This window comes from Amblyomma maculatum, chromosome 11 (genome assembly GCF_055883805.1).
Source record: "Amblyomma maculatum isolate TAMU_Amacu chromosome 11, ASM5588380v1, whole genome shotgun sequence".
Taxonomy (NCBI): domain Eukaryota; kingdom Metazoa; phylum Arthropoda; class Arachnida; order Ixodida; family Ixodidae; genus Amblyomma; species Amblyomma maculatum.
In genome coordinates this window covers 31,445,238-31,461,894 of record NC_139354.1, presented here as the reverse complement: position 1 = coordinate 31,461,894, position 16,657 = coordinate 31,445,238, and the positions used below count along the sequence as shown (strand labels likewise).

Here is a 16,657-nt window from a genome sequence, read left to right as displayed (position 1 = left end):
GGATGAAACGGTCAGCACTGATGGGTTGGTGGGTTGTACTACTTACCTATATTATATTACATAGACAAATTAACGGAAGCTACCAGCTCGTGTAGCTCCTTGAAGATGGGTATTAAGCCCGGGGCCCTTCTAACTCAAGCTGAGGAAGAGCGACCGTGGCACGCTCGACTCGATGAATCGGGCGGCGCTAAAAAAGGCTCTAGGACTCCCGGCCAGAGCGTCTACAGAGTGCCTGCTCCAACTTGGGATCCATAACACAATAGGGGAGCTGATTGAGGTCCACAGAACAAGCCAAATTGCTATAGGCTGTCGGTGACCAGCACCGGCAGGCAAGTCCTCCGAGACTCAATCTAGGGCTTCTCCCCACCACAGAAAACAGAGTGGACATCCCGGAAGTGTGGAAAAATACTTTGACGGTTAGGCCGCTCCCCAAAAACATGAATTGGAAGTATAATCAGGGGAGGCGCGAAGCCAGGGCAACATTTATACAAAATAACTATGGCAGTAAGACAGGCACATATTACGTGGATGCAGCGGGTCCCACCGAAGATGGCATCTGCACCATTGCTGTTGTGCACGAAGGAAAGCAGGTGAACGGGCTCTCAGTAAAACCTAACGACGCGCTAATGTTGGAGGCAATGGTGATTGCACTGGCCGCCACCCACTGCGACGCAGCCTACATAATGTCGGACTCGCAACAGGCCTGCCGAAATTACATTCGGGCTAGGATAGCGCCACTCGCCCGCAGAATATTATTGGCACATACGAAAAATTAGAATTCGGCTACTAGTAAAAAACAGGTTATAGGGGTGCCCGGTCACCCGGGGGTGGAGGGGAACGAGACCTCTCACGCGGCTGCCCGAGCGTTCCTCCCCCGGGGTTCTGCTCAATCCTACGGTTCTACCGAGGCAACCATACTAATCCCGCTCATAACTTATGCGGATACAAATTATTTACGCCTCTGAAGCAGAGCACTCCCGGGACCCGCCAAAGGTCTCGACAGATCTGAGGAGTGCTACCTTAAACGGCTCCAAACCAGGTGTTTTCTAAATTCCGCCCTACTAAAACACATGGACCCGACATTCACGGGTAGGTGCAAACTCTGCGGGCAGTATGCTGACTTATACCACATGGTGTGGGCCTGCCAGCAAAATACAAAGCTAAATGCAATAAAACAGCCAACTAGGGAGGGCTGGGAGGCGGCTCTGTCCTGCTCGGACCTGGAGGCCCAGCGTGTCCTGGTCCAGAGAGCTCGGGCAGCGGCGGCGGCCAATGGCGTCCCGGAATAGGGTCTGCCACTCAGCTCTACTACGAAACGCACCTCCCTTCCCAAATCATATGATCGTAAATAAATGTTTTCTCCTCCTCCTCCTCCTTTCTCCTGAGCCAGACAAGCTGCCCCTACCTAGTCCATGTAGGTACATTGGTATGGATTTATAGAGTCACATGGTCTTTCATATTGTAGCCGCTTGCGACAATATACTATTGAATGTGCACGATGACGGACGTGCAGAATAAGGTGTTAATGGTTAATCGAGTAGAAAAGTGCATGTTGAGAAACCAAATCAGGAAGCCGTAGACGGGAGGTATTAACGTAGTCGAATCCATAGGTCCTAAAGGTGAAGCTTAAGGCGGACGCATGGCTAAAATCAATTTTCACCAAGAATGCTCGTTTTAAAAATTTCGTTATTTTCTATTCTGCATGTATTAAAGAAAGTTTCCACCATTGCACGGTAAATTAAAAAGGTAAACGAATATATATATATATTTTTTTTTGTTCGCGAGACGTTGGGGGGCGCATTCATCGCCGAAAGCGCATGCGAACGCTGTTTTCAAGACGCAGCCGCAGAGCGGGAAAGATACTGAACGCGGAGTGACTACTCTATTTAGACCATTTGTTTTTTGTGCTTTTTTTTTTAAAGAGCGCCTGCTATCAAGAGTACAGCAGACTGCTAAAAAAAAGGCATACTTATGTCCACACCAATGGCGGTTTGGTTGGAAAACCGAAACTATAATGCCTAGAATATATTCTAGGCACTTTACCGAAATGAAAGCTTGGATTAGCAGAAACGCATCACGTGACCTTCGAACGCTATTTTCGACCTACCAGGAACATGACTATATAGAAGTATTCGACAAGCTACAAATAGAATATGGTTCCGAAACGAATAAGTACGCCCGGCAAGCCATGAAAGGAAGCGTTTCACGAGCGCAGAAAAGGAGTATGCATAACTTTAACACTCAAAAGAAAAAAGAGCGTCCTCTGGCAGCAGTCGCCAGAGAACAGCGTCGTTTTGAAAAGGACGACTTAACATGCCCAGCGGGAAACTGTGGTTTATTATTTTTGGCTCTAACCGGAATATCATGTTCTGAAAATATTGATTTCAGCTGTTTCTAAGTTTACACTTTTCGTCAGAGCACAACCGTTTAAAAGAGTTTCATTACCAAACTGTTTCTGAAAAATCTGCTTTTAAGATATTTTTTGTGCTGAAATTTCGTCGGGAACGAATGAGGTACTTTTAAGCTCCCAAATTTTTCTTTTGGAAAAAACAATTATCTACTATACGTCACATAGTGAAAACAAAAAAAAAAAAGCAAGTTTTCAAAGTACACAGGGTTTAACGAAAATACATGAAGTACCAGCGACTGGTCTCATCCTACACAATGAACCACCCAGAAAGTATAACCAATCACAAAAAGCGTATCTTCAGTGCTTTTAAAACGATAATTTTCCTAAGCTGACGCATTTATTGATCAATATGACTGTTACATCTTTTTCCTGTTTATTCTAGAGTAATTAATTATTGAAGGTAGTCTAACAAAGGGAAGATAAGAAATCCCTCAAAAATTTATCAAAATTCGTACAGATAATAGTTGACCCTTTGTCCTAGCATCCTGCCTTAAGTGTCCCCCACAAATTTGACATACTATAATGGATCCGCATGCACTGCGATGCTATTGGACTGTTAAATAACTTTGTGAGCATAAATCCGCCAACAAGATATTCTTTGGTGGCACCTTTATTTCAGTAGATCCAAAAAAGGCACTTTGATAGAAGAATTTGGACTTTGTCAAACATCTGAAGTGGTCTAAATTAGCACACGAACAAGTATTGAAGCTGCTTCATATATTAATACTACCCCGTTCTGTTAAAAGCCACTGCTTTCCATGAGATTAGGTATTCTACAGGTTAGAAGGGACAAAACAAGTAGTTGTTATGGCAGACCGGTTTCGGAAGTGAAATGCATGTGCGTCACACTCTCGTGTGCGCCCATTCCGGACAAAAAAGTTGTACCACTAGTCACTTCAAAATAGCGAACACTGACTCATGTACAAAAACGATCTAATTATTTCGTCAATAAATGTGTATTTGGCTGCTGCGCAAGCACGAGCATGTCCAGAGATTGAAAGCAGATTTGATCTTTAATTAGCAACAAAGAGAAGGTTTAGTTGCCTTTAGAATCAACAGTTGCCACAATAAGTAATCGCACGTAGCATTCTACTTTGCTCTCCTTCCATCTTTACTCTTGTATTCTATAGGGTAAAAAAATTATACTTAGTATAAGAGCTCTGCGTTGTTTTTTTTTTAGAAAGTTTTATTATTGAACGAACTGTTTTAAACCATGTGGAAGCTGCACGTTTAAAGAAGGGCCGAAACGTATTGATACTTTAGACCCTTTATTACCTCCTACAAAAAAAAAAAGGCAAGTTGAGAAGACTCGAGTGTCATTTTAGGGGACCCTATTTTTCATAATCAATAATATGCGTACAAAAGCCGGGCTTCAGCTTGACCGCTTCTGCGCGTCTTTAGTTTGTACTATTTCCGGTGCGGGTATGCTGGATTTTATCGCTCGTTTGAGACTTTAAGCTCTTCATTGGCAGTGCAGAATGTGGGATTACGAAGCATTTGAAATCTCCCTACTGAAAGAATTGTATGAGATCATAACCTCACATTTTCTCACACAATCTCACTCAATTCACATAAGAAATCACACACAGGTCGCATATAATTGCATAAGGTCTCATAGTTTCTTGTAGATTATCATAAATAATGTACGAGATGTTATGATAATGATGTGCACCGTATGAGAGTCTATGCGATTACATGAAATTTTATGAGGTTATTGCTTCGCAGAACGTTTAGTTTTTCAGTAGGGCTGCTTACCCATTCGTACGATGTCGTCGTTGATCTCTTGAACTTCGTATATGCTGTGAAGAATTTGGCCATTCAACGAACGTTCGGCCTGGGGCAGTGGCTTGATCCTGAGCTTGCTGTTGATAACGCCTTCCTGAAAATGTATTAACGAGATTTGTCCCAACTTCGAATATGAAATTGTCGCTGGTGACATGCTGAATCACTTCTTCAGGAATTTTGTACGATATTTAATTACTGATATTTCTGCATTTTCTGGTTTAGATTGAAACATATTGGGGTTTGATGAAAACATGGATGAATTTAAAACAAAGCTTACGACTTGCACAGCTCCATCCCTTTGCTGCACCATGAGAGAAGATCGATGATGCGTATCATGGTACAAATTTTCTTCAATGGCAGACGTGTCGACCTGCGAATGTGCACGATTTATTATTTCGGTGTATAGTACCCAGAGAAATGTGGAAACCAATGTGAGATATTTTGAGCCAGTTATCGCTTTGTGAAAGACAATATTCTGCAGGAATGTTACTGCTTTTGGGAGGACAATGACTCAAGTGTCATGCTTGAAACTGGCATGAAAAAAAAAATCATGATGAATTTTAAAGATTCGTGAATAGACAATGTTATGTGCAAAAACAGTTCAAAATGAAAGAGAACGGGATAGGCCAACCATGGCACTGTTCGAAACTGAATGGGAAGATTATGGCCATAGAGAAACTGCCAAAACTAAATAAATATGCATCACGGTATTATACCAAGTAGTCCAAATTTAGATATTTCTAGCAAAAAATCATTTGCCCACTTACTGTCTCCACTTGATTCCCGTCCTCACTGCTTGTAACAATAAGAAGCTTGTCGGCCAGCACAGTGCTCTTTTGGAGATTCAAAGTAATCTCATCCGTCAGCCGAAGTACCAGACTCTCTGTGGTTGTTCTTTCTTGCACAATTTTCGGGTACACTGCAAGTTCTTTCTCTGCTGCATAAATTGAGGACAAATAAAACGGAAGTCAGTAACACGTTCAACATAGAGATGCTTTTCGTAAAACCAGATTAAAGGTTAAGTTTAGATATTTAATTATTACCCCTAAGGGAAGTTTTTCGGCATCCTCATTCCAAGAAGCAGTGTAATATCAAAAAGAGGATGAAGTCTTGCGAATACGTGATCATTAATGCATGATATACACTTACCTGCACAGCAGCAGAGTCCGAAGCACACGAATAAGGCAGCTAGAAGCATTATGTGCTTGTCCACACTAGTCACTGAGGCTAAAGCCGTGATGGCGCTTTACTTATGCGCTCATTGCTCTCTACGATATATAGGCTGCGAAAGTAGTAACAATCCTCTTTCGTTTGCACGTGCAAAATTCTACGTCAAGGCGGATGAAAGTTCACCCACAAGCAGGGGTCACCGATTGACGTTATTCTCGTGCTTGTTTGCAGGTCTTCTCAAGACACGAGCGGCCATGCGCTCCTCTGAGATGATCGCGATGCTCTTCAACTCGATGTGTGAAATGTCCGGGCGAATGAGACGGCATTCGTCAGTCAACTGGCTCACTGACCGGTGAACGACAAGACAATACCCTATTTTCCGGCAAACCGCATGATATCGTGGCCACATTATTAAAAATGACTTTACACTACTTATACTTAACATTTTTTTTTTTTACTGGACATCCAGCTAAGAACTTTAATTCGCGGGTCAAGAAATGTGTCAGAGCTTTGACAGTTGCCGTCATGGTGGCATAGTACGTGTTTCTTGCATGCGTAAAAGCTGTTTCTTTTTTTCTTTTTTTCGCAAACCGCATCCCAGAACGCCTGCGTTAATAGTTGTTTATATCCCCGTTCGCTGACGTAAAGCCGTCCTTCTAGTCTTTCGCCAGCACTTTTCGCTAGCTTCTCGTTACCGAAGAAGCTTCGAGAGACTGAATTCACTCAAATGTGTTTATGCCAGCTTTTGGCTTTTACGAACATTTCTCGTCTCGGCAAAAAAAATTACTTTCTCCTTAAACACTTCGCGAAAACCCGAGGGCACCTCATCTTTTCTCAAATAATTTTCGGGAAATCATAGCGTATTTTCGTTCGTAAAAGCACCATTACCTTAAAAAAAAAATCGCGGAAGACATACCACGCATACCTGACGTTCACATAGTGAGTGATTAGGTCATTCACACCAAAGCCAAAACAAAACTTTCTTTTCATATGGAACGCAAGTTTGTGCAAAACATTAGCACCAATAGTTCACACGAGTATCACCCACTATTCCCAAGCACGTGGGATCGACTCCCGGCCTCGGCGGCCGCTTTTCGTTGGAGGCGAAAAGCAAGGCGCCCGTGTGCTGTGCAATGTCAGTGCAGGTTAAAGAATCCTAGGTGGTCGAAATTTTCGGAGTCCTCTACTACGGCGTCTCTCATAGCCTGAGTCACTTTGGGACGTTAAATCCCACTAACCAGTCTACATGAGTAGTATGCGATCAAATAGGAAGCAAGAAAGGCGATCGCTTAAGTTACGTGTAAATGTGAATTTTAATAAGATGTCCACACCTAAACCTAACAAAATTCACACATTGACGTAGGACAACCAAATCACCAGGTATCCGTTTGAAAACAAAAAACAAGACATTTCGGTAACTAAAATAATGAGGCGAGAAATAACACACGAACAACACAGACAGAAAGGTCTGGCAAATATCAAATAGCTAAATAGTGTACCGTAATTAATTCTAATTTGACTGAGCGAGAAACATAGCTTCGAAGAGAGCTTGTATTTTCTGGCGGGGAATATTCTACTGGCAGTTAATTCCCGACTTTGCCGGCCCTAATGGCCTTCTGGATAGGACGCTCTACTGTTACACCGATGGAAGCGGGTTAGATCCTGGCCGCGAAGGCAGCTTTTCGATGCAGGATTAAAACAAGACACCCCTGAACTGTGCGATGTCATGTCACGTTAAAGGCTCTCGAGTGGTTGAAATTTCGGGACCTTTGAACTGCGTAGTTGCTCATACCCTGAGTAACGTTCGAATAGTAAACTCTACATTTTGAGAATTCGGTGCCAGTGAGTTAGATGACAATATAATAGTAGCCATTGCTATGATGTCGGCAGTTAAAATTTAAGTTAGCAGCTTTTATTCGGTAGCAAAAAGTAAAATGAATAAAATAAACAGGAGCGGAGTGAGCATGGGCACCTGTCTTGCTGTACCGGTTCAGTCAGGATTATGATGATGCAAGTCCTCTTCTAGTAAACAATATAAAAATTATTAAGATAGAACTTTTATAATCGCGCCAGAAATAAAACCTTATTCGATGTTCTTCAGACAGGCAGACTCTTGCTCGGAGGATGTAGTGAAAAAGTTATCCGCAGCGCTCGAAAGCATAAGTGAGTGCGCGCCCATAATTCCAACATTTCTTCTTTTTTTCATCACGACGCTTTTTGTAATGTAGTCATATGAAGTTTTGTGATAGAGAACTTTCTTCTTATCGCTACTTTTAAGTTCCTATAGTACTCTTTCAGGATTTGAAAAAACTTGCTTCGGAAGTTTAGTTTCTAAATAGAGGCGTGTAAATTGTGTCGCGTGGCACTTTGCAGTAGATTTTCGGGTTCAAAACTTGGTATCATTGTCAACATATAAACCCACCTCATTTACATACCTCGAAAGTTGTGTTAAATATAATCCGGTTATGTACTTTCCTGTAGGAACCAAAAAATATGGATCAACACCTCTGATATAAAAGAAAAGTTATGGAATCAGTCAAAACTGAAAAATGCCAGCTTCAGACTACTGAAGTCGACCAGCAGGCACTAAAAAACTGACCGGGGTGTGTGTGTGTGTGTGTGTGTGGAAGGGGGGGGGGGGGGGGGTTTGATGCAGAGACGTTCCAGACGCATCCGCATCTGCACCGCTCTAACAATTGAGTATTTCCAGAAATCAGTAGCTTCTTCATAAGGTACCGTAAGCATTTGTTCCCAGACGACACTCGCGCATTATTCGTGGAAGCAGTAATAAGAAACGTTGTCGTTCCGTGGCGGTCGATTGTGTGTTGTTTACCTTAGAGGTTCCAGGGGGTGAGGGGCAAGTTCGATTTGACTGAGATTGATTTAGATTTCGACAGTTACCGGTAGTACATGGTGAGCACTTTCGTTGGCTCTCCTTTGTTTCGAAAACCGAATGCATGGGACTGGCCAGTATTTGCCGAAGCGTCTTCAGACATACAATAATGTTGTGCTAGTATACTGAAATTTGCGTGCTTTCAACACAAGGGAGTGCTCTGGTATGGCTTATGGCTACCTAAGTATTTTTTATCTATCACTATCAACCGAAAGGTACATTCGCTTCATGTTCAAGAAAATTTGTGTATTTTGGCATATATATTAAAATCTGCTTTTTAGAATTTTTTCGCTAGTTATAACCCCGTTTTACAATTTGCACCATGCAACTAGCTGAAAAACACGGATATAGAAAACACGCAAAAAAAGTCGAATTTTCGAAATATAAACACCGGAAAGAACACTGCCTAAATATAATAAAACAAACTAGAACGAGACGAACACTTGAGGAAACGTTCCGATTAATATATCACACTTCACCAGCAAGCGACCCCGCATAGGCTAACAGCAGCAAACTAGAGCAGATGGCACAGCTCAGATAAGTGCCTAAGCCCAGGAAACGTGTTAGAGGGCAGAGGTACCATCGGTTCCATTATCTAAAGATATTTATTCTCCACTGAATATTCAGTGCACCAGAAGAGGAAATCCTTCCAACCTCAACAGCGCGGTGCTGCCGAACATCGCGTGGCTAGGCTTAGCGCAACCCATGCGTTCAGGCCTATTTGTCGTCGGTGCGGCTGAGAGTGGACGCGACGCTGAGCTGTCGGGTCCCGGCAGCGAAGGTGCGGCGCGCTACTCAGCGTGCGCAGAAATGTGAGCAGCCGCAGATTTCAGCCATGCACGAGGCGTAGTTCTCGGCGGTCAGACTGAAAATTGGTCTGTAATTAACGAATCATCTGTATAGTTAGTTTTACAGGAATATAACACGTGCACTAACGAATGAACGGCGTGCTTAACATATTAGAGGCTATAGCTGTTTAATATTTATTCACCAACACTATATCACATCACATGGGCATGTCAAAACATAGATGTGGTCCCCAAAATTCGAAACCCGAGTGCGGAGCAATGGGAGACTCTGCTGTCCAGCGACCGCTGCGAAGACCAGCAAGGTCTGGTACAGCGAGCCCAACGGGCGGCAGCAGCCAGCGGAGCCCTGGACTGAGGGCAACCGACCATTGTGAAGAAGTGGACGAAGTCGACGGAGAAGACTCTTGTGGATACAACAAGCAGACATCTCTGAAGACGTCCAAAAACCGCCAAATAATATAGGGCTAAATAAAGTTTTTCCTCCTCTTCTTCACCTGGTAACTTCTCTGACAGACTCTGCTGTCCAGCGACCGCTGCGAAGACCAGCAAGGTCTGGTACAGCGAGCCCAACGGGCGGCAGCAGCCAGCGGAGCCCTGGACTGAGGGCAACCGACCATTGTGAAGAAGTGAACGAAGTCGACGGAGAAGACTCTTGTGGATACAAAAAGCGGACATCTCTGAAGACGTCCAAAAACCGCCAAATAATATAAGGCTAAATAAAGTTTTTTCTCCTCTTTTTCACCTGGTAACTTCTCTGAAGTTCTTCTGAGGCTTTGTATAGATAACAACCAAATTATGTTAACTAGCTACTGAAAAACCTGTAAGGGGCAATAACCTCACATTTTCTCACACAATCTCACTCAATTCACATAAGAAATCACGTACAAGTCGCATATAATTGCATAAGTTCTCATAGTTTCTTGTACATTATCATAAATTATGTACGATATTTTATGATAATGATGTGCACCGTATGAGACTCTATGCGATTAAATGAGATCTTATGAGGTTATTGCCCCGTAGAACTTTTGGTTTTTCAGGTACACACTGTATCGTGGACTGTGCAGGTGGGCGCACATGGTGAGAACGAGAGCGTCGTGTTATGGGGTACGTAATACAGACTTGAAGCCCGCGCACCGAGGCGCCTCTCTTCTGCATGTATATGAACTCGCTCGTATGGCGCTCTCGCTCACTGGCCAGTCTGCTGTACTGAAAAATCTACTGAAAACCCAAAAGTTCTACGGGGCAATCACCTCATAAAATCTCATTTAATCGCATAGAGTCTCATACGGTGCACGTCTTTGTCATAAAATATTGTACATAATTTATGATCATGTGCAAGAAACTATGAGACCCTATGCAATTATATGCGACTTGTATGTGATTTCTTATGTGAATTGTGTGAGATTGTGTGAGAAAATGCGAGGTTATTGCCTCATACAATTTTTGCACTAGGGTCAGCTAGGCCTGCAAACGATGTGCTCAACGGGGTACTCGGCCCGACTTCTAACTTTGGATTTCAAGGGACGAAACACACACAACCTGTCGTTTCTCTCAAAACAGATGTGAGTCCGACGAAGGAGGCCCTTAACGACGGCGGCCACCTTTCATGGAGTTAATGATCATTTTAGGAGGTGATGTGCCCTTTTTTATTTATAAAATACATCGCCCATATGTCGTTGTTCTAAGGGTGGTAATTCCAAATATAAAGTTCAGAAGGCAAGAAGCCCTAACGACCACTGCAAATGAAGGGTACTGCTAAAAAAGAAATCAACGACCCTTGTAATTGCGGGGAAAGAAAGCATATTCAACATCAAGCGCAATATATCTGAGGAGAAGTTATGTCTCACGTACATAAACAGCACTCTGGAGTCATTATTTAAAACAGATTTATGTAATATTTCTTTTTTTTGTTTGTTTGTTTGCCGGCGAAAAACTGGTTATCTCATTCTAAAGCAAAAACCCTTGTGTATAGTTCGCGACAGAACAAAAATATGAATAATGTTTTTTTCTAAGTCGTAAAACTGAGTTTAAAGCGCATTCCGTGAATTACAGAATAGAATAGGAATGAAATACTAAATTTTTCATGTGTTAATTATACCAAATAAGGCGTAATCTTTTTTTTTTTTTTTGAAATGTCGTGTTTCTTATAGGCATAATAAACATAGTTTAAATTTAACTTTTGTCGACTACTGTGTTATTGCTGTTGGCGTTCTATTAAAGCTTTCATATGGCTTTCAGCTCAATGCTATCGTGTCGAAAACAACTTTCCCCCTTGATTTGCCCTAATTTGCGAACCTCTCATTTTGTAATCGCAGATGCCCGACAGGAATTTCGACCCCTTCTTTGAACGCACTTAGCTCATCTTCACCGTGGTGGTGCAGTGGTAAGACCCCGAGAACAGTTCTGGAGTACCCGGGTTTGATCCCGTCCGTGGTGGCCGCGTTTCGATGGAGGCGAAACGAAGAGGCGTCCATGTGCTGTGCGATGTCAGCGCACGTTAAAGATCCCCAAGTGGTCGAAATTACTCCGCAGCCCTCCACTACGGCTCCTCCTTCTCTCTTTCCACGTTCACTCCCGCCTTCCTCATTTGGCTTACGGTGCGGCTCAGGTGTCCGCAGAAACACGTGTAACAGACACCTCGCCTTCCTCTTTACTATTATTATTATCATTATTATATTATTATTATTATTATTATTATTATTATTATTATTATTATTATTATTATTATTATTATTATTATTATTATTATTATTATTATTATTATTATTATTATTATTATTATTATTATTATTATTATTATTATTATTATTTCATCTTCAACAACGTTTATGAGCTCTTTGGGACCCTTACCACGGTTTTAATTATGTTGTTATGAGCGCATTTTATTATGAGCCAACAACGTTGCAAGGACTGATACTACAAAGCGCTTTCTACGAAACGTTATTACATGGGCCTGGAGGAATTAAAATCAAATTTATATTCCCTTGGAAAATTAGACTTTCCTCAAGATACCCTTGGCTCTTTTTTTCAATGACCACGGTGACACTGTGTGCGCGTGGTAGGTGGAGCTAAACGCTTCTAAGCTAGCCACCTCATCGGCGGACATGAGAGATCTTTCTGCAACTAATACTTATTATCCCACAAAATCGTGAGTAAGTTCGGTACGTCTACTATCTTTCCTCCTATCTATCCTGTAATACTGATAGTCCATGCACATGTACCTCACAGTGAAAATAAAGATGAAAGATGAAAGTTAAACGGCTCGTGCTAAAAGAGGCGCCTGTTTCTCCTCCAACTCATATTTCTCGCTGAAAAAAACATTTCAGAATAAGAATAATGGATAAGGATGTGTAAGTGTCATCTGTTTTTAAGACATCCGGTCATACTCGTGCTTATTTTAAATTTTCACTATTTCCTTGTCCTACGACAGTCATTTCTACTCACCTGTCTGTCGTGTGTCGTCAGCACGAACCGCATAAATCACACAAAAAAAAGGGAGCAGTACATGAAAGGTAAATATTTTTGACGGCGTTTTTAATGTATTTGATGCGAGAATGAGTGCAGGAGTTAGCAAAAGTGCTATCTACGCATAAAAAAAAAGGACACCGAAATATTAGCAAGTTGGCTTGTCAAGTGTCATTTTAAATTTTTTAAGTCAGCATGGCAAATCCCCTGAGTCTTCTACTATGTACCCTCTAAGAGAAATTTTAGCGCTCTTAGACGCCTCCAGCCATTTGGGGTAAACAAAGTGACAAGGTCGGACCCATTGTTCACAGCCATTGTTCATGATTTGCGGTCGATAGGAAAGGCAGCTGAAGATGCCAAGCTTTGAACAGCTGAGGAGAACAGTAGGAACGGTCCTCGACACAACAAATATTCATGTTTAAGCAACGAGGTAACAGGACAAAAACAAGAGTAAGATGGTACAAAACGACAGCGCTAAACTTACAACTGTCTTTATTAGGAAAGCACATGTCAGTGCCCCGTCGGGATGGTGCAGTGGTAAGACGCCCGACTACTGTCCGGAGTTCCCGGGTTCGAACCCGACCTCGGCGGCTGCGTTTCGATGAAGGCGAAACGAAGATGCGTCCGTGTGCTGTGCGATGTCAGCGCACGTTAAAGATCCTCAGGTGGTCGAAACTCCGTAGCCCTCCACAATGGCTCCCCTTTCTCTCTTTCTACTTTCACTCCCACCTTCATCCCTTCCCTTACGGCGCGGTTCAGGTGTCCACAGAGTAGGTGTGAAAAATACTGCGCCTTTCCCTTCTTGTGAACCAATTATTATTTATTATTATCACATGTCAGTTTCATCAAATCAGCGCACACGCGCAACGTCAAAAAACATACGTCAAACCCAGACGTACATATTAGGATAAATTCACTTCCAAACCGCATGTGTGTGTGTGTGTGTGTGTGTGTGTGTGTGTGTGTGTGTGTGTGTGTGTGTGTGTGTGTGTGTGTGTGCGGTTTGGTTTGTGGGTTTTAACGTCCCAAAGCAACTCAGGCTATGAGAGACGCTGTAGTGGAGGACTCCAGAAATTTCGGCCGCCTGGGGTTCTTTAACGTGCACTGACATCGCACAGCACACGGGTGCTTAGCTTTTCGCCTCCATCGAAAAGCAGCCGCCGAGGCCGGGATTCGATCCCGCGTCCTTGGGCACAGTAGTCGAGCGCCCTAACCACTGCGCCACCCCGGCGTTCACGGCTGTCTAGTGTTGAGCTCAAATTTTTTAACAGCACACACTCATTCCTTTAGTGGGGAAAACTAATCGCAGCGGGATATAGTCCCCAAACTTTGTAACAAGCCATCACATAGTTGCTGTCTTAGCGGCGACCAGATCTGCGAATTCGAGGTGCCGTATCTGTCCAGCTTGTTCATTGTCTGAACTGTGTGAGAAATTACGGAGTGCCCTGATGCAAGGATTGGAAACTAATGCAGAGTCAAACGTTGCTGCTGTAATAAGGAGCAAACAACAGGAAAATATTTAGAGAGAGACAGTATTTACGACAATAGGAGATGCGACGTTGTGCGAAGGATAGCCACCGTTTCTATGTTTACCGAGCTTTCGTTATGCAGGCTGCTTATAACTGAAACGTGTGTCCATATGTCTTGGGAGAGGTTTTGCCTTAGGTCTCCACACTAGAGTCGCTGCGAAGTTTTGACGCCATACATGCCTCCCACAGACCTCAGAACTTTATTTCTACAAAACGCCATCAGAAACACCCTCTAAACCAACTTTGGCTTACACAATTCCGGCCTTTTCTAGTGAATGTCGTTGCTCTTCCGCGTAGAATTCCTCCTCTGAAAATGAAATCAAATTGACCGAGTCATCATTTTTTTACATTTGCGTTCTATTCCGCTCAATCTATACCTAGTTGTCATGTCCGTCGACTATGAATCAGTTATTCAACTCAAACAAAACAGCGGCTAAAATTATTTCTGTTAGTTTTTCAAGTTGTTTCCTGAATAGCATCTTTCATATTTTTTTTTTTCCTTTTCCGTCGAACATGTTTTGAAACAGCTGCCACAGTGTAATCCTATTGCACCCGTATACTCTGCTTGACGCCCGTAGAGAAAGACCCGACACCGATTCATTAATGTGCCGAGCTCTCTGTCTACCTTAAGAACTTCATGCAATTTAGCTGTCAATTATTTGATTATATATGCCATGGGTAACTTACGAAATTTCTATCCTTTTCGAACATTGGCAGCTATTCTAAATTTTAGTAATCTGATACAATACTTCCACAAAACTCAAGCAACAATCCAAGCCATTGTGGACCACACTGCGTTATCAAGAGTCGTCGTTCTGTTGCAAATAGGTTCAGTTATACTTACTCGCTGACGATTACACAGTCCCTTTGTAGGTTGGTGTACAGCATAATAAGAAATTCTTTCTATGCCATCTCCAACGGCGCAGCAAACTCGGCATTTGCCATCCAAGCTCAACTAATAAATTTACGGAATAAAGTTTTATACCACTACTACTACTACTACTACTGCTACTACTACTACTACTACTACTACTACTACTACTACTACTACTACTACTACTACTACTACTACTACTACTACTACTACTACTACTGGTGGTAGCACTTTTATCGGTAGTATGTATCGGTGGCATGTTAAAGACGCTTCATGTCCACTCTTATTTCAATCTCATGTTTACGACTAGCACCGACCGCCGGTGGCAGCGCTTCGATGGAGAGCAAAACGAAGAGGCGTTTGTATGCTGTGCGATGTCAGTGCGCGTTAAAGATCGCCAGGATGTCGAAATTTCGCCGTAGCCCTCCACTACGGCTCCTCTTTCTATCTTTCCACTTTCACTCAGCGCTTTCGTGCCTCAAATATAATATCATTGGTTCACAGGAAGTGAAAGGCGCAGTATCTGTCACACTTGCTCTATGGACACCTGAACCGCGCCGTAAGGGAAGGGGGAAGGTGGGAGAGAAAGAGGAGCCGTAGTGGAGGGCTACGGAGTAATTTCGACCCCCTGGGGATCTTTAACATGCGGTGACAACGCACAACTCACGGACGCCACTTCGTTTCGCCTCCATCGAAACGCAGCACAATACATTGCTGTCATCGACAGGCAGGTAAACCACGTGTTGTTGGTGCCAAAGCAGCTCTCAGCATTATCGCTTCATAACCCGTCTCGTAGGAGCTTCATGGGACTGGTTATTTATCAAACATTGATCAAAATTATTCGCACACTTGAAATATAACCAAAATTTCAAAATTTTATTTTGGCCGAAATATATTTAAGTACGATTTCAGGCTACTCGGAAGCTGCAGTCTCAACCGCAAGCATTCATGTTTCCGTCTAGAGATAAATGACAACGCCAATTTCAAGTGTAGTTCGAAATGCGAGAACAGTGCTGCATTATATGAACTCCGTAAAAGACCGATTTCACGTAGAGGGATTTATTACTAGGTTAAGTCGGCACCTTCGAAATCAAAGAAAACGTCGTAAACTTTCTGAAGGACTTCGCTCCCGAGAGCAGGCCCCGCGCATAAATATTAACATTGATTACGTCACACTTATTTTTGAAGCACACTGCACCATCAACAGAAAGCGGAATACGTACACAGTCACGTATAGGCGATTGCAAAAAAAAAAAAAAAAAAAAAATGTCAGCTGCTGGAGAGAAAGGCTGAATTCGTTAGCCCACTCATGCAGAAATCTAACGCCACCGAAGTGAAAAGCAATTGTGCTCTAGAATTTATTCCCCCCCCCCTTCCCCACAACTATGAGCTCCTCGCTCAGCTGCGCTCATAGCAACCCTCCTGCTTGGATTGCATCGCATGCTGGCATGCATACAAGAACTTTTTTAACATTTTAGTCACGAAGAAACATGCATGTATATTTTAATAATGTACCACCCTTACCCTGACAGAATTAACAATGCCTTCGACATGATTACAGAAGGAGCTCTCGGGATCATTTCCTTTCAAACCTTTTCTACTTAATTAAGCCTAATCTCTTGCAATTATTGCATCATGGAGAAAACAAAATTTGTTCACCGAGGGAAATGTAAGTGCTCTAAATACGCCACTTTTACGAATGAGCAAGAGAAATCTTCT

The 16,657-nt window shown here is 42.7% G+C and overlaps 1 protein-coding gene across 2 annotated transcripts in view; it reads right to left on the bottom strand.

The window, feature by feature from the left end:
* Positions 1–5,482, bottom strand: part of LOC146173376 (venom metalloproteinase antarease-like TserMP_B) — a 40,533-nt gene extending 35,051 nt beyond the window's left edge. For both annotated transcript variants that reach the window (XM_084584298.1, XM_084584297.1), the window contains exons 1-4: positions 5,345–5,482; positions 4,963–5,132; positions 4,473–4,565; positions 4,166–4,289 (exon numbers count right to left, since the gene is read on the bottom strand). In XM_084584298.1, the coding sequence (XP_084440424.1) occupies positions 4,166–4,289; positions 4,473–4,565; positions 4,963–5,132; positions 5,345–5,393 (436 nt within the window). In that variant the 5' untranslated portion in view covers positions 5,394–5,482. The remainder of the gene's footprint in view (positions 1–4,165; positions 4,290–4,472; positions 4,566–4,962; positions 5,133–5,344) is intronic.
* Positions 5,483–16,657: the final 11,175 nt, after the last annotated feature.